This window comes from Paralichthys olivaceus, chromosome 20 (assembly GCF_024713975.1).
Source record: "Paralichthys olivaceus isolate ysfri-2021 chromosome 20, ASM2471397v2, whole genome shotgun sequence".
NCBI lineage: Eukaryota > Metazoa > Chordata > Actinopteri > Pleuronectiformes > Paralichthyidae > Paralichthys > Paralichthys olivaceus.
In genome coordinates this window covers 6184202-6210371 of record NC_091112.1, presented here as the reverse complement: position 1 = coordinate 6210371, position 26170 = coordinate 6184202, and the positions used below count along the sequence as shown (strand labels likewise).

The window sequence follows — 26170 nt, the reverse complement described above, 5'->3', positions numbered from 1 at the left end:
ATTGGATCAAAGGCCCAGTTACCATGGTAACAACAAGTACAATTCTTTTTATTATGGAGGTGCTCAGCTGGTTCTGTCAAGTCTCGTAGGGTAATAAGAGATACAGTAGATGGCGGTAATTCACCTTGACGTTGGTTGCCACCGGCCGATAAACGGACCTAAGAAGTAGAAGAAGAGGCTTATGTGAGAGATTAACAATAATGGAATAATGTGCATTATTAAATATCACCTTTTTTGTTACATCATACTTTTTTAACTGTCAGTTGCAGCAAGCATTTCTCAAACACAGCCTGACTTTGTTACTTTAAAGACAACTGGTCTGTTTCTGTCTCTTGATTTTCTTGTTTGATCTGCATTGAAATTAAATGAAATTTAAACGGGAACAACCACAGATGAATTATGCTTCGTGTAATTTAGCTATACCATTTCCCATTCATGCTCTGTGGTAGAATATAGGATAGACACTGTGACACACATCTGCCCATCATTTTCTGGACAAACAGCCTCTTACCTTTGTTAAATAACACAACTCACATGTGTAAAATAGTATGAGATCAATATCTGCTGTAGTTTGTTCTTCTTCTGTCACTGAAATTGAAAGAAAAGTCGAGGAAGAGAGACAGAGATGAAGATGTTACAGCGCCAAAATGCTCAGTGGCCAGGAGGGGCAGTACATCCGTAATGGTTAACCACTACCATAGAAAATGAATGGGAAATTGTTAAGGGCCATTCAGCTAAACAATCCTTGGATTGCGACATAAAGAGAATCACAGATTTATTAAACTACATCCGTTGTCATAGATACGGACCTAGCAGTGTCCAGTGTTAACCTTTCATCGCAGCCATTCTCTTCTTCTTCTCCTCATCCCAGAGCTTCTGTTGTCCTCTGTTGTTCTGAGGTCAGTCAGCGGTGAACGCTGGATGGTTTGTCAATACTCAGCATTCAAAGGTGCTTCTATGTGTCCTTCCTCTTTATTAATTAATCCACAAGGTGTATTCCTGTGTTGCTGTAGCTCAGCATGGGGCGCTGTATCTGTGTGGTGCCACAGCGAGGAATGCTGAGACAACCTGCACAGATAACATCATGATGCATGAATGCAATGCATCATGTTTCCGGAGGCATCCTCTCTGATCCAGACCTGATGAAAAGTTCTTGGCAGTGAGTGAACGTGTGTGAGAAAGGGGGGGTTAGATGGAAGAGAAAGAGTGTAACAGAAAAAAGTTCCATCAATATGTTTTATTCCAGCAGTATTTATTTAGTCTAAATTGGCTTACTTTGGTTTTTAATTTTTAGATTTTTTTTCTTTAGTCTTCTACTAAAGTAATATCTTTGTATTTAGGCACAAATTAGAGGTTGTTTTTTAATAAAAATGCACAGCAAATGAAGAATAATTTAAATTTTTGAATTCACTTTTATTGCTGCTTAGAATCTTTTATCCACTTTTTAATGATTACCATAGCTATACTCTTTTGTTAGTGATTTGATGCAGTCACAATGTCGGGTTCCTCCCAAATTTAGTAAGATGTTTATGTGCAGTGCCTTGAGATATGAAATGAAAGATATGAAACTGAATTGAAGGAAATTAATGGCCCCTTCCCCTGAGGTTTTGATTTCTCAGAGAATAAGATTGTTTGTGCAGTTTGGTGCAGATCCAAATACTAGTGAATTTAAACGTGGTTTCATAAGGAGACTGTTGGGCCTTAAAATTAACATTAGAATCAAATATTGCATTAAGTGCATGCACAGAGCAAAATGCATGCAGAGTGAACAGTGATTCTGAGTTCCTGACTAAAGAGGCTAACAGTGTCATGTGTCTTGTTTGTTTTCAAACATCACATGTAACCTAACTAATGTAACCCACCACTGTCCCGTCCAGATAAAGACCGGATGAAATGGCAACATGAGACGGCGTCAGGTAAACGAAATCTAAAGCCGGTGGTTCTACCTAACTGGAATGCTTGAATGAGACAATGTTATTTTAAATTTTGAAACGTAAAGTGAAAATGCTGATGGCACTTTCCTGGATGGATGCCTCCAGCTGGATGTCTTATCTTCTGCTCTTTCATTACCAGTTCTCCCACCCCCCCTCTCTGGAGCCTAACACGTTAACCCTGATATCTGATTTCACATTCCAGCATCGTAGAAATCACAAGGTTTTAAGTTGCATTTTTAATTGCAAAAAAAAAAAATCCCACTTGAATTGCTAAGTTATTTACTCACTTTAGTTCTGTTCAGCTCTTCTTGTCAGATACCTGAGAATGGCATGGCACCAGCCTATAAAGCAGGTCACACCTTTCCTAATTATTCCACATCAAAAGAACTTACTGGAAGTGCATTTTCCAGCTCGTATCCAAATCTTTCACCATGCTGACAGAGGTGGAGGGTAGGTACACACACACCCTCTGAGAATGAGGGGGGAAAGTCCCTCCCTGCCACCGTCCTCTGCATTGGCTGGATCAGCATCAGATGCAGGCGAGCTGTTAGCCAATGAACGCAGGAGAGGCAGGAGATGCAGCCAGAGGAGAGGGGAGAGTTTGCAGACCGGGAGACAGAGTGTAGGGACAGACATCTGCTGGAGAGAGTGTAGCCACAGTCAGCTTCTTGATCTGCCACAAATTTAAACAAATAAAATCACTGCTGCATCAAAATGGAGAATAAAGTCACCGATTTCTCTGGAAAATGGAAAATGAAGTCTTCACAAAATTTTGAGGATCTTTTGAGAACTCTGGGTGAGTGCGAGGAACATCTCCAGTCAAGCTTTTTTCTGCTCTAAAAATGTTTCCACTAAATTGCATCCTGTTTTTTAAATGATCTTTGTCTCGAAACGTTTTTCTTCCCTTGTGTTGCCTAAAGTTTTTTCAGAGTTTGACTCCACTTTGGAGCCAAGCTGCACATTGTTATGTAGTTTATCATCAACCACCGAGGTCCATTGTTAAAATGCAAATAGAAATACAGAAAGGAAAGAGATGCATCTTCTTTTACAAAGACCTGTCAATCATTTTGTGGCATCGTCAGCGGGAAATCCACTTTGGCTTCCAGGTCAACTGGTAAAACCAAAGTGGTCTGAAGTGAAGTCTGTGGTGAAATTGATTCGCTCCTGCCGTGCTAACCCATGATCCAGCTGCGCGATATGACTTGTTCAGGTACATGAGGCCGAGTAGAAGAAGTCCTCTGTGGGGAGAACAGGAGAGGAAGGTCAGATGAGGGCCAGCCAGTGGCATCCATTAAAAATCTGAAGACAAATAGCCTGTGGAGGAATTTTAGATTAGACTCATCTGAAGCAGGGTCCTCCTCATGCGGTTGTAATTAGAGCCAGTGTAAACGGAACTAAGCCTCGACATGGGCCCCAGCAGCCAGCCGGCTCTGAGAATGACTTTCCTTCTGTACCCTGGGCCTCTCTGACCCGGTCTGGAACTGTGTGTGTGTGTGTGTGTGTGTGTGTGTGTGCTGCCTCTTTTAGTACCACTCCATGATCAAATAAGGTTTGACTTGAATCAGATTTCTTGGGTAGCCCTGATCCCTCTGAAGCTAGTCCAGCTCACACGCACACACACAAAAACCTGGCAATAGCTTAAGGGTCAACAGGCAATTTACATTTGTTGTACTTCTATTAAACCTCACATCACATCTCTGTTGACCTGGACCACAGATGAAAATACAGGCAGTGAGTTTCATCCTGCTTGTACTTTGCGCATCAGTGAGTTGGTAAATTTTTCCGACAGGTTATAGCTCCCTGTATGAAATCCTGTTAAATTTTTCCTCTTGCTGAACAAATCTGTGGGTGAATTGGCCAATCACAAGCCCACTGACTGAACATATCTTGTTATATTAATCAAATGATTACACCAAGACAAAAATGACTCACAAAGACCATAACGAGATTCAAAACAGCCGCAAAGAGACACAAAAGGACAATAAAGAGATGCAAAACAAGTATAAAGACATGCAGAAGGACAAAATGAACACAAAGAAACTGGAAAACAACAACCACAAAGAGGTGCAAAATTACCATAAATTTGCATCTCTTTAACCAAGGGTAAAGGTCTGTGCGTGTTAATTAGCCCCGCCAAAGAGGATGTGCTGTCTCCCCTGTCCATTAGTGTGTTTGTAAGCATGATTACTCAAAAAGTACTGCATAGATTTCCACAAAACTGTGGTAGAATGTTTTATGAGTCAGGGAAGAACTCGTTGAATTTGCGAGAAAGGGACGTCCCTAATTTCCCAGATAATAATTTAATGAATCCTGATGATAAAAAACGTGCATGTTTTATAAGTGTGCCGCTTGATTGAATTTAAGAGTTCTATTGGGCGTTGCTGGAGGTACGTGCTCTACTCACTGCCACTCAAGTTTCATTCCCAACTCAAGGAACTGGATTCGATATCTTTCCACCTCGATGTCAGACAGAAACTGCGCTGAAGTTTATCGGACCAGTGAATTCAAAGTTTCCATTGTTCCATTTTTAGCTTTTTCCAGAGCTGCCATGTTCAATCTCCATCTCTTTGCGACATCAAACACATCAAGCTGTGAAAAGATGAACCTCCTGAACCTAATTGTTGAAGCAGCGTCAGTTGAGATTTGGCAGATTTGACTGGATAATAACAGATTTTTGTTCTTGGGTAAACTTGAAAGTTTTGTAGCTTTGGGGGTTCTTGTTCCTGCTCGTCAGATTGTCAAGAATGCACTTCTTCTGTGTTTTTGCAAACTGTGCCTTGTATCACTTATAACAGTAATTAGTGGTTTGAAGGAATATACCTGTGGATTTGCACGTTGTAACTCATCCATCCATCCATTAGCTATACAGTTTATCCTGTGAGAGTCGCTGGGGGGGGGGGGCTGGAGTCTATCCAAGCTGACGTTACAATTGATCAAGTTAAATCACATATGTTTTACATTACTGGCAACGGTTTGCCGGAGCATACCATACATTCTAACTCGTAACCAAAGAATTAATCACAATGAGCATTTTATTGCCTCATGGTTTCAGGCAAAAAGAAAATATGTTATTGTTGTGTGGCAATGCAGCAGCACAGACTGCTTTTATAGGCTGCTAAAAAAAAAAGCATTCACAACTTTTGTTTTCTTAAAACCAAACTGAGGAGAAAGATGTGCATTGTGAAAAAGATTGAATGAGGTTGTTTCTTTGTTTTATTGAATAACAAGCAAAGTTAGAAATTCCAGCTCTTGCTGCTTTACCGCATAGTTCTCTTGTAACACTCGTAAGTCTTTATCTGAAAGTGTTGAGAGTTTCATAGTGATGGATTCGCTTCCTAAAGCAGATGTCTGCACATTTACACTGCTCGTCATATGCAGTCGTTTTGAGCTCTAACAATATTCACAGCTGTATATTCTTTCCTCTCATCACAAACCAACCCCCGCAATGTTTTCACCACGGTTCCTCTGCATGTGTTCAGGTGTGAATGTGTTCCTGAGGAAGATCGCAGTGAAGGCCGCCTCCAGCCCAGCGGTGGAGATCACCCAGCAGGGCGAGAGCCTGTCCATCAAGACATCCACCAGCGTCCGCACCACTAATGTCTCCTTCACCGTGGGTCAGTCCTTCAATGAGGCCACAGTGGATGGACGTCCCTGCACGGTACGCCACCCTTTTACTTCCCCTATTAAAGTTTCTGTAAAATATCAAAACATGCCTACCAGCATTTGGCCAAGGACAGCATGGCTAGCATCTCTTCATTCTGAGTGAGTGGTGAAGTGCACTGTTTCCTGAAAGGCCGTAGAAATGTTCTGACATGCGTTGAGGTGCAGTTACGATGTTAACCAAAAAAAAGTTTTGCCATCAAATCCGTGTCCAAAGCACATAAATGATGTCAGGTGTTAATATTCTCCCTGCAGAGTTTTCCAAAGTGGGAAACAGAGAGCAAGATCAGCTGCGAACAGACTTTACAGAAAGGCGACGGGCCCAAGACGGCGTGGACCCGAGAGCTGACCAATGACGGAGAACTGATACTGGTAATAATTTGTGTGCAGCCACCAAGCAGTTTAAACTAGAATCACAGTCTAGTCTGAGAGCTTTACAGTAAATGTATAAATATGACTTCAGATTTAAAAACTAATGATGTGTATATTCCAAAGAAATGAATCAGAGAAGTTTTTAGTAAAAACCACAACCAGCTAATTCTCATTCGCTTATTAGAATTTTGAAGGAGGAATATCCACAATCCAAACAATACTCCCAGTCATGTTTCTCCTGATATTTAATGAAGCATAATATTACAATAGGTTCAACTGTCCTTTTGTTGCTTTTCTTCTTTCAGACAATGACCGCCGGGGATGTTGTCTGCACCAGAGTTTATGAGAGAGAATGAGGACATTTTTCAATATCTTCATACAATACTGTTTTGTGTCTCAACCATCACTTGCCTTTCCTTGCCTAGATTTGCTCTTGTCGTCCTCACAGCCAGTCAGATGTTGGAACAGTCCACTGTGTAGAAAAGGCTTCAGTTTTATTGAATGTATGTAGGTGTGATTGCCTTTTAACACCAAAGCTCTTACATAAATGCCACATATTCCTTTTTTAAAAACAGCATTACTGTGTCTGAATCCATTTTCAAGTTGTTATTAAACTGTTTTATATGAATTAACTTGTTTTGACGACTTCTTTTCAAACATTCGTTCTTTATGCTGCCTCCTCCCTGCACCTCCTATTCCCCTGTCGTCCGTCCACATATCACTTTACATCGCTTTCTGTCGTTCGTTCTCTGGATACGCAGATTATTCCGCACCCTTTCCCCCCACCCCGTCTTTCCATTTGCAATCCAGGCCCCTGTCCTCTGTGTGCTCTCTGTCATCATAGCTCACTGCAATATGTGCACGATTAGCTTTAAAAAGGCCCAAAGACAATTCATATTTCATAAACTCTCCAAGGTACTTTGGCAAAGGCAAGGAAGGAAATGGGGAGTGGAAAGGAAAATGAGCGCAGCCATGAGAAAATCATTTCATGACATCAGGAGGAGGTTATACTTCTTATTCTCTCCCTCTCCAGCTGAACCTATTTACAGAATGAGTTCAGTAAAATTCCCCCCACCCATTCTCTCTGGCTTTGCACCCAGGTACAAAGTGTTAAGTGACCTTCTCTTGCACGTTGTGGTGAAATTTCCAGCTTTTCTCTCTCAAAATCCCCTGTTCAACTTAATGGGTGCAAAGAAAAACATGCAAACCTCAGTTGGAAAATGAAGCGAGCGCACCACCAGCTAAGAATGATCGATTTCCTAGTTCTCAGCGTCCCCAAAGTCCGTCCTGTCCTCAACTAAAACTCAACACCAGTGAGTGTGTGAGACAGACTTCACCTTGCCCTGAAAAATGTGTCGTTCACGGTCTCTCGGGCACTTCCTGAGAGAAGTCGGTTCACGGGCCAGTGATGGTTTTTCCAGGTTTTCAAACAGTGTGGAGACAAGTTCCCCTGTGAAGTGCTTCCCAGTTTATAAAGACAGTGCCAAGCAAACAGCAGGAGGAGTGGATGAACCCTCTCAATGTGTAAATGAGTGTGTTGGGAACGAGCCAATGCTAATATGCAGAAGTGCTCAATTGCAAGAGAAAGTCCTGCATTCACTTTATTTGAGTAAAAGTACAGACACTAGAAAGCAGCAAAAGTAAAAGTAAAGCGCAAAAAGTACATGGATGGATAACAACAAAGGTTGGTGGAAAGATGCGATATGAGGGAAGAATTTGACTGTGCATCTGGATCAGGGGGCAGATTCAGAGTTTTTTTGTGTTTTTTGTTTTAAAGTACTGATATTTATGAGTTTGTGCAATTTGACTCAGATACAAATACAAATATTTTGAATTTGAATGTAGTTTCATAAAGGATCAGTTTAACTGCATCAAACAATAATGAATTCCTAATTGCATTACTGATACTACAATGTACAATTTACTTTTTTTTTCAGGGATATTTAACTTAACATTTTTTGGCTTGAGCAGAATAAATGATTGGATAAAATGAAGACGCAGAGCGGAATGCATCCAAAGTGATTCCGAGTTCCTGATGAAAGTTGTAATCAGTGTCTTGTGTCTCTTTGTTGCATTTTTCAACATTTTGTAATAAAAATAATAATTGAATCAGACATATTAAGGTGACTGATTTTTATGTTTGTGCAATTTGGTGCAGATCCAAATAAGAATGCAATTAATGTTAATGTGGGGACTTGGCGGAGGTACGTGCTCTCTGAGAGCTCTTCTGTTCATACCGTGTATTCATGAGGCAGCATGAAATGATTACTGAGACAAAAAAGTTCTACGACACAAAACTACTTGATCTTTGCTGTGTGAATTATTGGATAATTTGACTTCAGAACAGAAACCATATGAAAAGCAATAAGGGGAAATCTATTTGGTGAAACATAAACTCATAAACATCTAAATGTGACAAAGAGCCCAAACCAGACGCTGTTTTTTTTTTCTCTGAGGGATCATGAGTCTGGAAACTCCTGGTTTAATCTTAAACATTGCATTATATTCTATAATCTCATTGTAGGTGTTTTTGTCTGTAACATTTTAATCTGTAAACTGAAATACACAAAAAATGAGATGAAGTGTGAATTGCGTTATATTAAATCCACATAGTTTCTTTCCTCCACTGATCTTCAGTTTGTGTCAGCATGAAAGAAGGAGAGTGAAAGGATTATGTGTGACTAGGTATGCGTGGATTACACAACCGTCATGTACATGCTTTCATGTCTCACAGGCAGAAAGTACATGTATGTATGTTTTTTCAGCGGTCACAGTGAAACCCAATTCATTGTGTAAGCGCCCATCGGAACCACAGAGGCTTTTTATGACACTCTGGAGGGCACGGAAAGTTCCTCGCTATTTGCACAATGAGAAAATTCAGTCATTGCACACACACACACAAACACGAACACACAAGATGCCTGATTCTGTCTAAATGACCCCTTTGACTTGTGCTTGTTAGAAACTGTCTAAACCACTCAGTCCCTCCTTGTTAGCCGGGTCACTTTCCACACTCAACTGTGATGCCAGTTCATTCCTCAGGCAGTGATGTCATGGAGCACTTGCGTTGCTCGATTGGCTGAGGAATGCTGTGGTTTTGGGACGGGGAGGAACCCAACTCCTGCGTTTGAATCTGGGCCATCTGGACCAATCGTGACAGGGCCCTTTAGAGGAACTGATGAGTCACAGGAGTCGGTCACAGACGAGGCCTGTGAGCAGGTCCTGGCAGACGACATGAGTGCTGATCAGCTGCTGCAGCCAAACTAGAAGAGCCTTCATCGATAATTATTAGATCTGTTAAGACTGTTAAAATGGCCGCTAATTCTTTGCTGTCCACGCCACATCCGTCAGCCATGACTGTCCTCAAATGAATTACTTCCACCACTTCAATGTCAACAACTTAAAGTTTTAGATTCACTTTAAACACTGTGTGTTTAAGTGTTTTGCAGGGAAAAGATGCGAAGACTGTACTAAATACTCTTTGCACATCATTTTTTGCTGTTTTATCTTAATGCATTTTCTTGCACATTATCAAGAACAAGTGAATACTTATCGAGTCCTTTTGAAAAAAGACTTCATCAAATGATTTTGTGATTTTCATCATGAAGAGCTCAATCACAACTGTATGAACTCTGAGCAGTTTGAATAACAGATGAATACTTTAAATTAGAGAAGATCCTTTCAGAGACATAAACTGTTTTCCTTTTTCCTGTTCCACTAAATCAGAGTCGTCTCGCTCGGCCTCACCGCTCCACTTGTGGACAGTCAGTACAAGCTCATGCTGAGGAGACAAACCAGCAGGACTTTAAATTGAAGTCTTGTGGAGAGCCAAATATTTCCAGCGATGCGAAATATGTCAAGTTGAATTCTGGAATTTGAAAAACATCCAGAACTTTTCTATTTTAGGAAATGGTGCAGCCATTAAAAAAACACTGGTCACTTGGACTGGATTAAAAAAAAATCAAAGCTACTTAATCCACTGATACATACAATACTTTCTGTAATATCCAGTTTGCATATGTATAATTTTTTTTAGAGAATCCATAAGTATGGATAACAGGGATTTACAGTATGTGTATGAACGGGTCCGTGTGCGTGAGAGACACTGTCCAGAGTGTTTAAATTGAAATCATGTGACTGCCCTCATCCATGTGACTTGTATGAGAATGAAAGGAGACCAGGCTGGATTGTACACGGGCATTAGGCCATGAAATGTGTATACATTAGTGGAGCTGAACGTGTAATCCTTCCTGCTGCTGCAGGGTCATACATATGAGAGGCACAAGGAAAGACTGTACATGCATGATGTATGATTCATCTGGAGTTTCTTCAAGTTGCTCATAAAAAAAGTCACCTGAAGTGAATATTGTCTAATTGTATTGTCTTTCCTGCACAAATGAAAATGAATGTTGACAGTTGTGATTCTATTGCACTGTTGTTGCCTCGAATCGTGACTGTGATGGTGAATCGTGGATCATGATTGTGGATCGTGGATTATGATTACAACTAGATTGATAGACAGTCATGTTAAAGTATGTGGATGTAATGAAATATGATTTTAAAGTGGATAAATATTTATTTTGCTTTGAGCTACCTCACAGTTTTAATTACACATCTGTCCTGATCTGTTCGAGCCCAGGAGAAAGAAATATTACCTCAATGCACAAGAGGGACATCTACTGGAGGAGGAGGGAATTTCTTTTAAAAACAGGATAAAAGAAAATGACAAAACCAAAAGGGAATCACTGTTGCTTACCCAAAGAGGATGATTTGAAGTTATTTGAGCTCCAGCATAATCATAACAGCAAGAAACCCATGTACCCATGGATTAATTTGTTGATTTATTTTATTTGTTATCTATACCAATTGATTTAGAAATGACTTTATACAAAGCTATATTTCAATAGGTATTCTATCAATTTAAGTGCTGGACACACGTAGTCTGTTTTATTTCTTCCCCTAAAGAAACACGCTTACACAAATGAATCAAGACTTTATATTATTTAATTCATTTTAAAACTGATGACTCATAATAACAAAGAGAAAATGATACTAAAAAAAATGTCAATCGAATAAATAATAAAATTAGTAGTAAAATAAAATAAACTGAAATAAAATATATATGAATGAAAAAACTAAATAATAAGAATAACTATAATAACTATAATAATAATAATGATGATGATGATGATGATGATGATGGTGACGTTCAGCGGTGGTCAGCCCCACGTGTCTCTGTGCCGCAGCAGCAGTCACATGACCTCGCTGGCGAGTCACTTCCTGATGGTCGCTTGTTTTCCTGCAGGAAAGAAAGATGTCGGACGTGTGTTGATGTCTCGCTGCAGCCTGGATCCTGACCGCCGGGACTGAGGAGGACAAACATCCGGTTGATAGCACCTCGAACCTGCGCGCGTCGTCCACCGTGTTCACCTGACACCTTTCATCTGCGGGGACATGGTCGCCAGAAGAGGGGCGGGCAGCTAGCTTAGTGGATAACCCCCCCTTCCCCCCTTGAACACCGCCCGGCTGTGGTTTCTCCTCCACAAAACGAACCCGTCGTGTGATTGAGGAACATCGATTCGTGTCAGATCCTCTCGTATTCACTGGAACCGGTGGCTGCTTCGCGTTAGCTCGGATTTCTCAAGACACGAAGCCGTCGTCATGTCAAAGTACACCAGCTTCCCAGACCCGGTGGAGGACCACAACCCATTCCAGGTGGGTGCAGTGAGCCTACAGCCAACACCGCGTTCTTCTAGTGTCTCCAACATGTTGTGTGTGATGTGTGGAAGTCACTGATGTTGGTGTAATAGCAGGCGTGTTGTTGCTCATGTGACTGTGAGGGGCTGTGTTTTTTTTTCTGGGCCCTGTTTGTTCCTCTTATCTAATGATATGTCTCTGATCTATAATCTACAGTCTATTTGTTTGCTCTTATTTCATTGTACAGCAACGTCACAAAAACATTTCACCTCCATGTTCCGGTACGTCTATAGATGTCCTGATTGATTCATATGTTTTCTGCCTCAGGACCCTGCAGTGACTCAACACAGCAGCAACACAGGATACGCCACACTGGACCTCTACAACCCATTTGACAACACGACTACTGGAGTGAGCAATAGTGTTATTGTAATATAATATAATTATTGGGGCGGTAATAACAATGTAATCAAAATAACAAGGGCTGCGATTGAATGTGTTATTTAGTCCCCGAGCAATATGGATTTCCAGCCTTGTGTCGATACCAATATGAGGGAGAAGAAAAATGTCCAATATATACTGAGACATCGGCCGATGTATTTGTAAAAATTGCCATTGATTCCTAAGATGTTGTTATCAAACCCTTATGACAAGGAAACAGAAGCAAGGCTTTACATTTTAACAGTTTAAACACAAACTTTATTGAAATTCGAATTAAGAGAATAAACAATTTTTTTGTAAAATTTGGACGGAAATGAAAAAACTTGTCTGCATTGTTTATTCTGCTTTTGTATAATACAAACAATAAATATGAATTAATAAATCTTAACATGAATTAGACGAAATTGCCCTGAAAGCAGAAAGGTAGACACAACAGTGCTATAACATACAGTACACATGGCGTGTGTGTGTAATCCACTTCAGTTGTATGTTATGGAGTTTAGTTATGTTGTTGCTAGGAAACAGCTTGAGTCTAACTTATGGACTGTCAAATTGGGGTTCTGTTGCTAGGAAACAGCTGGGATCCACATCTACTTCCTGGTAGTTTGTTGGTAAATACTGCAACAAAAGCATCAACACCTGATTAGGATGATTGAAGGTTTTAATGGCTCTGTCGTTATGACGTGCACCAGCCTCGTGCCCACTCCCACAATCACCCACAGTTCTCTGTCTCGTGGCCCTGAGATGCAGGTTGGGTTTGCTAACTGGCCGAACTGATTTTTGCCGTCTGTCTTTTACGAAATGTTTTCCAGCCTCCGCCACCATATGAGGCCACTTCCCCCTCTGCTCCATCTGTGCCTGCGCAGACCCCACCCAGCAGGACGACGCCCACTGAGCCCCGTAACTATGGCTCCTACAACTCGCAGGTATCCGTGCTGCACCTGTTACCTTCACATCAGTACTGTCAGTGGCCGTAGGATGATCAAAACGCATGTTGGTGTTCGGCCCCAAATTAACCTTCTGTTTTACTCTGTGTGGCAAAATCCTTAAAATGTATAAATCTTTAGCTGGACAGCATTTTAGTTGGATGATTTATTAATACTCAAAACCAAATGCTACGTGATTTTAATCATTGTGTGTACATTGCATCATCTACATTTAATAGAAAACACCTCCTCCGGGAATCTGTAACCATCAGATACCGAAGCTTTTACATTATCCTTTTCATTATTTGTAACACAAACACGACCTCTGACACACCGTTCTGAAGCATAATTTTCCCTCCTCTCTCACTGTGTGAAGACTGCTGCGAACGCCACCACGGCGGAGCTGCTCAGGAAGCAGGAGGAGCTGGAGAAGAAAGCCCGGGAGCTGGAGAGGAGGGAGAGGGAGCTGGAGTCGCACAGCCTGGGACCAGGAGCCTGTAAGATGGGGAGGATATGAAGGATTCAGCTGGAGTCAGAATTGAAAACAATAGTTTAAAATTGTATTTCTAGATATTTAGTTTGAAAAAGTTAATAATAACATTTTGTTGAGGCTGTAAATGATATCAGATCATTTGTGAAAACCTGGAGATGTCAAAAGCTGTGTCCCAATTCGTTGGCTGTGTAGATCATGAAGGCTGCGTTTGAGGATCCTCAGAAGAAAACGGCCCCTTAATTGGGACACAGCTATTGACCCCCGTGTTTTTAATATACTTTCCTTCATTAACTTATCCCTCGCTCTCTTCTTCAGCCCGTCAGAATAATTGGCCCCCGCTGCCCTCATTCTGCCCCGTGGGACCCTGCTTCTACCAGGACATCAACGTGGAGATCACCCAGCGTTTCCAGCGCACTGTCACCATCATGTACTACTTCTGGATGTGTGAGTTCCTTTCATTCTTTCTCAGCGTTTACTATCGCAGCATTAGTTTCATTTCATAAAGCTACAAATGAATTGTCGCAGCTCTTCCGGGCGTTGGGTTCGGGTGGTTTAGATTGGGTGTGTGTGTGTGTGTGTTTTAGTTTCCTGTCTGGAGTACGAGCCTGAGTGTTTGCACAAAGACTCTGACACTTGGCTGCTAGACTGACGACTGTAGCAGGAACCAGCTCATATCTGTGTCAGATTGAATTTGTGTTCTGGTTTGACTTGAACCAATCTGAAAACTCTCTTGAGAGAAAGAGCAGACAATATTTGAAAAGCAAAACTTCACAGAAAACAAAGTGTAATGTTTTCTTTATTTCTCTGAATGTGGACATTAAATGACCTTACTGAGATAATATCTGCAAAAACAGCCTTCAATGGCCCATTACTCATATAGTTAATATTTGCTTCTTTGTTTAATCATTGCAAAATGCAGGGACCTCTGGCCAGAATCAAAGCCAAGCCTACACTCTGCAAACAAAGAGTAGTAACAAAAAGATCATATTGCATAATCCAAAATCAAACTCTAGAGAAGAGCCTGACTGATATAGACACTTGGTGAAAGATAGTGATACCGATATTGCTGAGTAAAGAAGGATAAAATCTATAATGTCATAAGCCGTCTAAATCTATCATAAGCTGTTAGCAACAATTCCCAGGATGTTGTTATCAAACTCTTATGACAAAGGCTTGATATGTTACAGTTTAATCTTTTTATAAATGTTATAAAACACACTAACTTGAACATAGTATAGAAAACAACCCTACCAATATGTCTGGAAGGCACAACAATTCACTTTTGCTCATCCACTTCTCTCCATTCTTTGATCCGTCTTTTGTTTAGTCTGCACTTGCACGCTGCTCTTCAACCTGATCTCCTCCCTGGCCATGTTCTGTGTGGACCCCTCTGGCGGTGTGGGCCTGGGCCTCGCCATCCTGTGGGGGCTCCTCTTCACCCCCTGCTCCTTCGTCTGTTGGTACCGACCTATGTACAAAGCCTTCAGGTGTGTGGCTAAATCCTACTGAAAAAGCCTGTGGGCCAAAAAACCTAAACTCCCTCCTTTGCTTGCCATTTAAAGTTTTTTGGTTTTGGCTTCATTTTGACCTGTGACAAGTCAAGTATGTGTAACATGTCACTGTGTAGGTGACATTCTTCAAGGTTCACCTCTGTCTTTTCTTTAGAAGTATTAATTGTGAGCCCTGACATGTGTCATTCACGTGATAAGTGACTGATCTACACCATGAACACCTGAATTTGAGGCCCGTAAAGGGAAGAGCAAACTTAGTCCTAATATACAAAACAAGAGACTTTATTTCATGACATCTCTCTTTCTTTTAACTTTGTTGTTATAAAGATTTAATTTATCATTTCTCCAGTGTCTCATGCAAGCTTCTGGTTTTAAAGGTCCATGTGGACATCTGCTTCAATTTCCTGTTAGTGTTCTTGCAGCTGGTCGGAAATGACAGCTTCCATCTTTAATATTTTTTTCGAAGGTGGACTTCAATGATCTCACACAACTTTCCAGCACAGCTCTGCTTAACTTCATCCGAGTCTAATCAACCAGAACGAGTGAAGTTATGCCCCTCGTTGGATTGTTGTTGCTTCGTTTTACTGAGTAAATATATTTTTCCTCTCCTCCAGGAGTGACAGCTCCTTCAACTTCTTCGTCTTCTTCTTCGTTTTCTTTGCCCAAGTGGTCGTCTCCGTCATCATGACTATCGGCATCCCAGGATGGGGTTTCAGGTGGGACACATGAAAACGTCATTCATGTTTTAATGTTTTTAATGTTAAACCTGTGTAAAAAAACAATCTGCATTTAGTTGGCTTGTCTTGTGAAGAAATTTCAATTTAGATTTTTCAGTGGCAGACTTTTTCTTTCATCTGGCAGCTTATAATTTTGTGTCTGTTTAACTAAGTGCACGCTGTCCTTACTTGACCTGACAGTGCTGGCAGAACAAAGATAACGAGCATAATTAATACCAAGAGTGAATCACATTGTCTGGATAATTCATTCACATCTAGTCGAGTCTTTTATTTCCAGGTGCAGAAGAGGATATTAACCGACTTCACTCGCTGTTCTCTCCTCTTTTTCTTTCTCTCGTCTCTTTTCTCAGCGGATGGATCGTGAGTCTGGCTGCTCTGAATAGCAGCGTCCCCGTCGGTGTGATCATGATGATAAATGCCATCTCCTTTACTGCCCAAGCCGCCATGGGGGTCGTCATGCTGAAGAAGGTGAATAAAAAAGTTGAACTGGAGGGAAAATTCAAAGGTTGTGACTCACATGAAGGGGGCCATCTTTGACGAGGTGTCAGTCACATTATCCCTGCAGGGACTAATTAACAGGATATTTAAAGTAGAGCCATAAAAAACAGAAACTCCACAGTGTCTAATGAATGAATTATTATTATTAGGTTTAATCATAGATTTTATATAACGTCTCATACAGAAATTAAGCTATGATATATGTGAAATTAACACTTCACAAATATCAGGCTGATGAGAACTAGCTAAAATGACAGAAACCATCTTTGAGAAAAAAGAATGATGTGTACTTTGATTTTTGAGGTCTAATTTGCCAACATGGAGGAGGTGGGTTATATGACCTATACTACAGCCAGCCACCAGGGGGCCGGCAAGATGATTTGGTTTCTCATCCGGGGAGCTGTTATGTCTTCTCATCTTTACTGTTACATTTAATGGTTTAGATCTTCGACTTAAACGGATCGTGAGCAATCTGTTTAGTTTTCATAAAGCAAGAGTGAAAACTGTATTTGCACTTTCTACCTGCTCTGTGTAAACACCCGCACTCGCCTTGTCCAAGTGGTCCACCCACCATCAAGCCGTCCCTAGATAACAAACAGTCTGAAGAATGGCCTCGGTATCAGGTTCTGCGTATCATTTTCACCCTCACAATGTGCGTGATGTGATGATGAATTGCTGCGTGTATCGGGTGTCAGCGTACTCTGCTCTTCCCCGCTCCAGGTCCACAGTCTGTACAGGCAGACCGATGCCAGCTTCCAAAAGGCCCAGGCTGAGTTCGCCACCGGAGTCATGGCCAATCAGGCTGTACGCCAGGCCGCCACCAGCGCTGCCACCAATGCCGCCCAGGGGGCCTTCACTGCGCCTCGGTAGAGAGGTACAAGAGGGGCCAGGAGGGTGAGAAGATGGAGGAACAGTTCAGTATTCATTTCCCCACAGATGATTAGAATTTGATTGGGGGGGGATGTGTCTTTACAATTACCCCGGGACACCTAAACTTTAGGGCACTTGCATGAGACAGAGGTGGGGTTGTCTAATTTCAAAATACAGATATTTAAATGTGCAGGAGAAGTACGCTATATTGCCAAAACATGAGTCAGCATATCACAAATGTTGATCGAAGGAAATAGAAAAATGATGTGAAAACGAAGATGTCGATACTGTAAGAAATTTGTGTCACTGAATGCTTTTTATATGAAGTGACAAGCTGTGTGTGCCAAGTGGAATAGAACTAACATGCATATGTACAAATCTTAAAGACTTGGATGCACATTGTGTTTACGAAGAGCCACGACAGAAAGTTGGAGCTGAACGCTAAAATGTTGCCAGTCTAACATGTGATCCATATCTGAGCGGATCAGCTTCGGCCATCTCTACTTTTTGTTGCTTCACTGTAAAACTAACGCGTTGTTTTTGTTGTTTTTCCAAATGAGAATGCCTATTTGCTGTGTTTGCCAAAACCTCTCATACTATCAGGCTATGAACATGTGTTGTTTTGGTTACTGTATACGTGTCACTTTGTTTAGTGAAACTTGTGGTTCTTATGATTATTACAAGTCACTGTCTTGGTTTAATAAAAAAAATAAATTGTCTTGCTTATACAGTCAACTGCGGTTATTGCTGTCTTATGTTACTGATCATGTAAACCACAGGGTTTGCTAATTAGCTGCTGCGGGGCTTTCATCTTCATCAGCAGAGTTCACCCAGTTGCCATGGAAACAGTTGGTATGAATACAGGATAAACTCTCATTGAAAACCGAGTTGAATTTAAGTGTATTTTAATATTGTGTTTATATAATAATTAATTCAGCGGCTCCCACGTTAAGATAGTTCTCTGCAGGGCTGGGAAATAAAACAAAAAAGGATTTTCTCAGTTTTCATCAATAAGAATGTAGCAGAAGTCCAGTATATATTGATGTCATGCTCAAACAGTGAAGTTTAACACTGCTTGCCTTTTAAAAAGTGACCACTAACCAGAGGGTCAGCGGTTTGATCCCAGTTAGCTGAGTGATATTTACTCGTGAAGATTTTTATCTTGATATCATTTAGTTTCTAGTTTACTGTTATTTACTGACATTTTACATATCCAATTAACTGTAATGAAAAAAAACCTGGGTTAACTTTCTGCACTGTAAAACAAACTCACTGAAAATAAACTTAGATTTAATGATGTGCTTTCGGCTCAGTGTTCACTACATTTGACTTTTTGCAGAGGGAGGACTCCCCTGAAAGATCTTTAAACTCTGGCGACACCCAACAGTCTTCAGAGGAGCTGCACCCCTGATGTCATCATGACATCTTGTTGCTTCTTTTAACAAATTCTTTTTTGTTAAACTTGATATTTTTTTGCAGCTTTTGACCAGAGGAACTCTCATCATTGACCCACAGGTAAATCATTAGCGTGGAAAAATGAATCATAATAAAAATCCTGCATTTCTAATCTGTATTTAAAAGCATGTTAAAGTGAGGATTGTGTTGAATGCTTGTTAGTTATGGTGACAATATAAAGAACAGTGTTTTGCCGGTGCTCTGTCCAGGGCCCCGGACCCTCCTGTCCTGCTGTGAACCGTGGGACAGACCACTGAGACTTTTATGGACTTCCACTGCGACGTCAGGCTCTGCGCTGCACCGTGAAGATGGCGGAGGCACCACAACACCGGTTTTTCTGTCACTGCTGTAAATGTGAAACTAACCCTAAACTCCCGGTGAGTCACCTTATGGACACTTTTGTTTTATTCCACACGTGCCGACCTGGGAATCCTCCACGCGCACACGGACGGAGCGATTACGAATTGTTAGATCACTTTGTTTTTTTAACGCGTAAAGTTTGATTTCTTTTTTTTTTTTTTTAATATATTTGCTGTAAAGTGACAGCCATTATCTCCACTACAGCACACGTGTCATGGCAGGATGGTGGGTTTTATACTCGCTCTGTAAGAACCAGGATCTTACATTAGAGGGAGAAGGGGGAGTAAGATCTGGCGACTCACGTTACCATATTTAGAAGCGCCCCTGTTGGCGACTTAGCGTCCAGTTGTCTTCTGTCAACTGCGTGTCAGAGACGTCAGAGGGGCAGGTCATGTGTCAGCACATGTAGCAGCAGCATGTAGAGCTTCATGCATCACATGTGCAGTTCAGTGTGCACAGGGGAGCCTCCTCCGTTTTGTCTCTGAGACACTTTGACTTTTATTTACTCTGCTGGACGTGCGTAAAGGAGCGCACTTGTAGTGCAGCTGACGCTTTTACGCATGGCACGTTTGTGCACCGGCATTGTTATGATGGACCACATGTTAAACAGAGAGCTGTGTTTAATGTGCGCCACGTAGCCAAAAAAATATCCGGGCACCACTGCTTACTCTCTGTTAGCATTAGGATTATGAGTATTTATTTTTATCCAAGATATTGATTCACTTTTGGGTCCATTTAACAGTAAAATGCTGCATTTTTGTCTATTTGCTATAATAATATAACTCTCTAAAAGCATCAACAAGTACTTTTATTTTTTTTAGTTTAAAACATTTTATTGTTTTACTCAAAAGTAAAATTTTGAAATCAGAAACTGGTTCCCAGCCAGAATAAAGATGTGGACATTGCCACTACAATGTGCCTCACCTCAGGGATGATTCACTTCTGTGTGGTTTGCCCTGTATCTTAGTTCCAATAAGGTAAATCTTAATGATACAGCCGCATACAATTACATTGAGGACAATAGTGTGCTTCTGTTACAAACCATATAACCACACTGTGCCCAGTTCGATTTTTGCATGTTATACCCCTCACTCCTTTCCCCAGTTTCCTGTTTGGTGTGGAAGAACAGATCCCAGAGCTCAGCCTCACCTAACACTGGGACAGTGATTGTTAGTCCAGCTGTATTATCCTCCATCATTGGCGACCTCACTGATGCCCTTGTGGCTGAATGAGTGCTGATTTCTACAGCCTGGTTTTAAAATCTATTGAAAGCATATCCATCAGAACTGAGGTGGATACATCAGCAGATTATTGTCCATAATTTTGGAATAATATGAGAAATTTTAGTTTGAACATGACATGAGTGTAATCCATATTTATTTTCCTTCTCACAGGATCTTGTCTGCCCCAGATGTGACTCTGGCTTCATTGAGGAGGTGACAGAAGACTCCAGGTACACTTGATCTTTGGTGTTTAAATTGTTGTCATACATTTTACAACCCTGATATGAAATTTACTTTTATTTTCCCTCTCCAGTCTCCTGCAGGACAGCACGTCCACAGCTACTGAAGACTCAAACTCGTTGTTCTCAGAGGTATGTCCTTACAGATGGTGTTTTATTAAGAGCACTCTTCTTTCTCCAAGGCTTTGTTTGACACATTGCTTCTCTGGTCTCTGTCCAAGTTATGGCAGCTGCTGTTTATGGAACGCTCTGCTCTGCTGTCGCATCCGCCCTCCTCAGAGTCCCACCCAGATGACAGCGAGCAGGTATCTGCAGGTCAGAGCCGTCCATCTCTGGTGTCACCAGCTGCCTCCACTGCCGCCGCCGAGGCCGAAGAACCAGAGACTCCCTCCCAGCCCGAACAAGAGAGGTCGTCCAGGCCGGAGCAAAGGCCTGCAGTGGAAGGGTGTGTGGACATGGTACACAGAAACATCACCAGTGTGTGCTGAACTCTGAGAGTGTAAAAATCCTTTAATATGTTTTCATATGTTGTAATATACGTTTTTTTTATTTCTGTTTCTAGTTATTTAACAAAAAGTTAACATATAGAACTCAACAACCACCAAAATACACTTTAAATTGAATATTATTTATGTGAACAGAAATAACAAAATAAGTTTACATAAGTTTGAAATTTGTATTATTATGTGTACACACTAAACCGCATTTTTAAATGGAAGGGGTTTGCTTCAAAAGGTGACCAGCCCTTTAGATTACAGCCTGTTAATTACTGTCTACATATCTATGGAGTGCATGTGGGACATCAGTAAGAAATCTCACAGGGCTCATACCAACTCTGGCAAAAATGTGTAAGAAGAAGGTCGAGAAAGAGAAATGTCGGTCTAACAACTTAAGAGGAAGTTAAATTCCATATTTTCCTAATATTTGGGAGGTATTTTAATAGCATTGGATGGTAGGAAAGGAAATACTTGAATAAGCATGTGAAGAAGGGTGGACCTTTATAGTTAAAGCTATGATATACATGATAAAATAATGTCATTTAGTTTAAATATCCAATGTCTAGTCCATCTGATCCTCAGAGTTGATGTAAGAGAATAATTTGTTTGTTTCCCGTCGAAACCACAGATCACAAATAATTTATAATCACAAACAAACTTATACAGTATGAAAGATGTGGCATGTTATTCAGGACTCACACATGACAAGTCAGTCTTATCTTTGACTCATGCATGTTTTAAAAGAACACTAACATCACAGCACAGTTATTACTAAGTAGTTTGGAATGTGGGGTCTTCAACTGACCAGTGACTGGAACAGACCATCACTCACTCGCTCACAAATGTTTCAAGTTATTTCCTCATCTGATACATTTATGTTTTTTACAGCTGTTGAATGAAACTTCCATAATGTATAAAAACCTTGGTAATCATTTGACATCAAAACTGAAAATCATTATGTTGTTGTGTTGACAGATCCGTTGCATGCAGCGGTTCATTTTCCAGCTCCAAATAAAACCACAAAGTCAAGGCATGAATATGAAATAGACTGTTGAACTATGTGTTTTTACATCACACACACTAAGACGTGTTTGCTCTCTTGTTTTGTTTTTACCTTTCAAGGATCTTGCAGCACTTCTTGGCCGACCTCTTCGCCAACAACACAAACCCCAGTGCTGCACCAGCTGCATTGTAAATCTCTTTTTGGAATTTCGATTCACATCACTTTTGATTTCGTTTAATTTGATGTGACACCCCAACCCCCCTTTCCCTCTCCCGCTTCCTCTCTGTTTGTCCGTCAGATCCAGCATGCTACAGTTGCACTCAAACCCAGGAGACTATGCGTGGGGTCAGGGAGGTCTGGACGCTGTCATCACGGAGGTCAGTGATGTCCGAGGGGTGAGGTTGAAAAACTGCAGCTACGTTATTGATTGTGATCTGTTTTTTTTCTTCCAGTCTTGACATCCACATCTTTTCTTTATCTGCGTCCCCAAGAACTCAAGATATTAAGTGTTGACATGCATTTGTTTATTTGTCCTTCCTGTCCCCTGTCCCTCTACCATCTCATCCACCGTATCCATTTCTTCTCGCACTCTCACAGTTGTTAGGACAGCTGGAGAGCACAGGTCCACCTCCTGCAGAAAAGGAGATGATCTCGTCCCTGCCAACAGTTTGCGTCTCTCAGGAGCAGATAGGTATGAATCCCAACATCACTGCACACTGAGTGGCAGGATGAGAACAAAACAGTTCATATGAGGAGAGAATCTGAGATGCTGCTACTTTACATTATGAACAGACTGTTTCCTCTATCTCTCCCTTCCGTCTCCTATCTCTACATCTCCAATAATTAATTTCCCTCTCCTATCTTTCCTTCTCTTCTCTCCTTTCATTCATGCTCCTTCTTTTCATCATATCTTCCATTTTACTCCTCTCATCTTTCCCATCTCTCCTTTTCTCCTCTTATCGTTCCTGTCCTCTTCTATCTTTCCTTTTCTTCACCTTTCTCTTCTTCCCTTCACCTATCTTTCATAACCCACCCACATCTTTCCTTCCCTCCAAAATGTCCTTTCCTTCATCTCTTTCCTATATCTCATTCCCTCCTCCAATCACTTCTCCCACCCACTTTCTTTCTCTCCCTCCTTTCACCTTTACCATCTTTCCCTCTTGTGTCTTTCCCTCCCTCGTCCTATCTTGACTTTCCCCCTCCTGTCATTCCTTTTCTAATTCTATATTTCCTTCCATTATTCTGTCCTCCCTTCCCTCCTATATATGTCATCAATAAAAAGTAGTGGGTTATACAATCCATTACGTTGTTGTTCCTGATTAATAACAAACTGTTAAAGATAAATCAAGATATGTTGATAAAAAGTACAAGAAAGTATCACTCACAGATCTGCTTTAAGAATCTGTGGTGCCGTGAATGTTACCTTCTGTTTAGGTTTTTCTTATTTTCCATCTCAGACTGCAGACTGGAGTGTCCAGTTTGCAGGGAGGAGTATTCACTAGGGGAATCTGTCAGGAAGCTTCCCTGCCTCCATTACTTCCACGGTCATTGTATAGTGCCTTGGCTGGAGCTGGTAAGGACAAGGAATGCTTGTGGTTAGTTGGTTAAGGGGTTTGCAGGTCTGTTAAGAGTATTTGCCACATCCTGACTTCAGGGATGTGAATATCAACCAAAAGATGAACTGCTCTGACATTTTTCCTGCAGATGCATGACCAGGTTCTCTCTCCTCTCCCAGCATGACACCTGCCCGGTGTGCCGCAAAAGCCTGGATGGCGTGGACAACAGCCTCCCGCCCACGTCAGAGCCCCCGGAAGACCGCTCCATCAGGACAGAGCAACAAGAGAGGCAGGCGATCTGAAAAAACAGGATATCTCTACCTCCTCTGCTGTTTTCAAAGAGACACGCTGCCCACCTCAAACCTCTCCCTCCGACACCAACTCCAAAATGATTTTAAAAAGTTGCCGCTTCAGCTCTCACTTGATTCATGCCTCTCCGCTAAGGATTTTTATATTTTCCACACCAACATCTTTTAGGATACACTGCACACAGAAAGGACGTGGCAGTTTGCAGAGAAGATGTGGAGGTGATGTGTCCTTCTTGCTACACTGCCCTCCTAAGTGTTTTTCTGAATGACTGACTTTGATTTCATGAACTAATCACCACTGAGCTGCCGGTGGTTGTTAAAATGATGAGGGATTCACCGAGTTATGAAGTAACGTTTCTGCATTTAAGGCTCTCGGTAAGACAGTTTGGTAATTCAGCATTTTATCGACCTTTTCCCACTCAGTCTGTTTCCTATACATGAAGCTGTTATTAAAGCCTAACCCTGTGACCCTCAACCTCTGCTCCTCTTTCCATCTCCTCAATCATGAGCCATTCAGAGGCAGATACTGTACATTCATAGCCACTGTGTTTGTCTACAACCAATCTGTTTAGTAGTCGGGTGGCAGTTTCTGTCCCTGTATGACATATGTGGTCAGAACTGCTTTAGATGACATATCTTAGACCTCAGTAGAAAAATGTAGCTTGAGAACGACAGTATACGTGTTTGTAGAATGCAGGTGAAATGCAATCTAATTCATTAGAATAGACAGGAATATAAAATACACATGTGCAGTATATTCATATTCAAAGCTTTATTGGATTTAAAAAAAAAAAAAACAATGTTGCCAAAGCATTAAAATCCAAATATTCCAAGTGCACAATAAGAGAAAAAGAACAGTAAACCACACCAAGAATGGAATACATGTATGTATATCAATATTTCCAGTATACTTAATGCATTTGTCCGTCAATCTGTCTGTTGAGGTCATTCACTGACCCTCAGGTTGTGGCATGTTGATGCAGCATATGGTATGAGATGATATGTTATATGATATTTGAGATATTTTATACAATACAATATGGTATGGTATAATGATGTGATATGGTATGGTATGATAAGATATGCCCCATCTCCTTCTATCATTTTCATTTTAAGACACCATTTAACCTATTGAAATGTAGAAGGCCAATTACATAATTGGTAAAAGTGAATGTTCCTTGTTTCGTTGAATGATTTACAGTTTAGGAGGAAGTGCATCTCTGTCTCAACCTGTGGAACAGTGGCCAAGTGTTCTGTTTATTTTTGGTTGTCATAATTCCTGTGTCTTCCTTGTTTATAATAGCTGGCTATGGTGCAGAATATAGAGCAGCAAAGAATAGAAACTAAATGGAAACTTGTCAGTTAAGTGAATTGATTATGACAGAAAATCATTCATCACATATTTAGATAATCAAGTTTAAGTGATATATATTTAGCAAATATGCTGAACATTTACTGGTTTCTTGTTATCAAATATGAGGATTTACTGCTTATACTGTTTTATAATATTGTAAATTGAATTGTTTGGAGGTTTTGGATTGTTGGTCAAACTGAGTGAAAAAATTAATAGATTAATCATCAATGAAAACAAACAAAGGAAAATACAGACCACTCTGTTTAGAAGAGCACAATCTAGATAGATATTTTATCAACTAGGCCTAAAGGTTGTTATTTCCACCATTCATACATCTAAAAAATGTGGTTACATTGAATATAATATATCAATTAGTTTACTGATCACTTTTTAAATTCATGAACTATTAATATATAAAGTAGATGCTGAGAAATTAAATGACAGGTCCACGTTTTTAAAGTGAACCTGTCCACAATCAGACGTCCTTATAAAAAATTGTAAATGTCCTTCCAATAGAAAACCCACTGTAACTTTTCAGTGCAAATGATGTATTCAAACGCTTATGCACTGTTTATACAAACCTTAATAAGTCTGAGTAAACAAGGTACCATATCTTTAGTGTAACATTCCCTCTTTGGAGTGATGATGTGCAACAGAGGGTGAGAAATTAGATTTTGCATCAAAGAGTGAAACTTTGGAATAAATCTAGTTGATGAAATTTGGACAAACTTTGGGAAACGTGCCCAAAACAAAGACTGGGTCGTTCCCATGACTTTCACATTTGTCTGTTCAGCTTCGGGAACCGAAAAGTGCTTCGACACAGACTTGTATCTCTGCTATAACGATGCGATGGACTGGTGAATGGCCTCAGCTCTTGAGTCACAGCACAGGAACAACATCCTGATGGAGCGGGATGATTTATTCATGGGGCTCCCGGTGCCTTCTCCCCTCGCAGCACGGCCTCGTGTGGTGCTGACACCGCGGCTCTGACAGCGGACAGTTCACCGGAGGAGCTCGAACACTCGTCCTGCAGCCG

At 40.9% G+C, this 26170-nt stretch overlaps 3 protein-coding genes across 6 annotated transcripts; all 3 read left to right on the top strand.

The window, feature by feature from the left end:
* The first annotated feature begins 2494 nt into the window (after nucleotides 1-2494).
* Nucleotides 2495-6594, top strand: crabp2b (cellular retinoic acid binding protein 2, b). Its single transcript, XM_020102501.2, has 4 exons — nucleotides 2495-2730; nucleotides 5414-5592; nucleotides 5850-5966; nucleotides 6272-6594. The coding sequence occupies exons 1-4, from the start codon at nucleotides 2649-2651 to the stop codon at nucleotides 6320-6322; spliced, it is 429 nt and encodes a 142-aa protein (XP_019958060.1). The 5' UTR covers nucleotides 2495-2648; the 3' UTR covers nucleotides 6323-6594.
* Nucleotides 6595-10956: 4362 nt separating this feature from the next.
* Nucleotides 10957-17874, top strand: scamp3 (secretory carrier membrane protein 3). The gene is made up of 9 exons (XM_020102515.2): nucleotides 10957-11681; nucleotides 11991-12074; nucleotides 12917-13030; nucleotides 13407-13527; nucleotides 13839-13967; nucleotides 14851-15010; nucleotides 15649-15750; nucleotides 16122-16239; nucleotides 16990-17874. Exons 1-9 carry the CDS (start codon nucleotides 11628-11630, stop codon nucleotides 17137-17139), a joined length of 1032 nt encoding a protein of 343 aa, XP_019958074.1. The 5' UTR covers nucleotides 10957-11627; the 3' UTR covers nucleotides 17140-17874.
* Nucleotides 17875-18522: 648 nt separating this feature from the next.
* Nucleotides 18523-24255, top strand: rnf115b (ring finger protein 115b). 4 transcript variants are annotated; one of them, XM_020102450.2, is made up of 10 exons: nucleotides 18530-18654; nucleotides 18804-18971; nucleotides 20349-20407; nucleotides 20491-20548; nucleotides 20638-20861; nucleotides 22036-22104; nucleotides 22215-22293; nucleotides 22514-22607; nucleotides 23374-23489; nucleotides 23652-24255. In XM_020102450.2, exons 2-10 carry the CDS (start codon nucleotides 18903-18905, stop codon nucleotides 23772-23774), a joined length of 891 nt encoding a protein of 296 aa, XP_019958009.1. In that variant the 5' UTR covers nucleotides 18530-18654; nucleotides 18804-18902; the 3' UTR covers nucleotides 23775-24255. The 4 variants fall into 4 exon arrangements, with proteins under 4 accessions (XP_019958007.2, XP_019958009.1, XP_019958012.1 ...); XM_020102453.2 differs by having other exon boundaries at nucleotides 18531-18654; nucleotides 20638-20874; XM_020102449.2 differs by having other exon boundaries at nucleotides 18533-18654; nucleotides 22215-22311.
* Nucleotides 24256-26170: the final 1915 nt, after the last annotated feature.

What these genes read in the sequence shown, in the direction of transcription:
- rnf115b (XM_020102448.2), top strand. Translation starts at nt 18,903, where the DNA reads ATGGCGGAGGCACCACAACACCGGTTTTTCTGTCACTGCTGTAAATGT. An exon ending in AAACTAACCCTAAACTCCCG is followed by an intron (nt 18,972 to 20,348) that starts GTGAGTCACCTT and finishes TCCTTCTCACAG; the next exon opens with GATCTTGTCTGCCCCAGATG. An exon ending in GAGGTGACAGAAGACTCCAG is followed by an intron (nt 20,408 to 20,490) that starts GTACACTTGATC and finishes TTCCCTCTCCAG; the next exon opens with TCTCCTGCAGGACAGCACGT.
- crabp2b (XM_020102501.2), top strand. Translation starts at nt 2,649, where the DNA reads ATGGAGAATAAAGTCACCGATTTCTCTGGAAAATGGAAAATGAAGTCT. An exon ending in TGGATGGACGTCCCTGCACG is followed by an intron (nt 5,593 to 5,849) that starts GTACGCCACCCT and finishes TTCTCCCTGCAG; the next exon opens with AGTTTTCCAAAGTGGGAAAC. An exon ending in ATGACGGAGAACTGATACTG is followed by an intron (nt 5,967 to 6,271) that starts GTAATAATTTGT and finishes TTCTTCTTTCAG; the next exon opens with ACAATGACCGCCGGGGATGT.
- scamp3 (XM_020102515.2), top strand. Translation starts at nt 11,628, where the DNA reads ATGTCAAAGTACACCAGCTTCCCAGACCCGGTGGAGGACCACAACCCA. An exon ending in AGGACCACAACCCATTCCAG is followed by an intron (nt 11,682 to 11,990) that starts GTGGGTGCAGTG and finishes TTTCTGCCTCAG; the next exon opens with GACCCTGCAGTGACTCAACA. An exon ending in CATGTACTACTTCTGGATGT is followed by an intron (nt 13,968 to 14,850) that starts GTGAGTTCCTTT and finishes TCTTTTGTTTAG; the next exon opens with TCTGCACTTGCACGCTGCTC.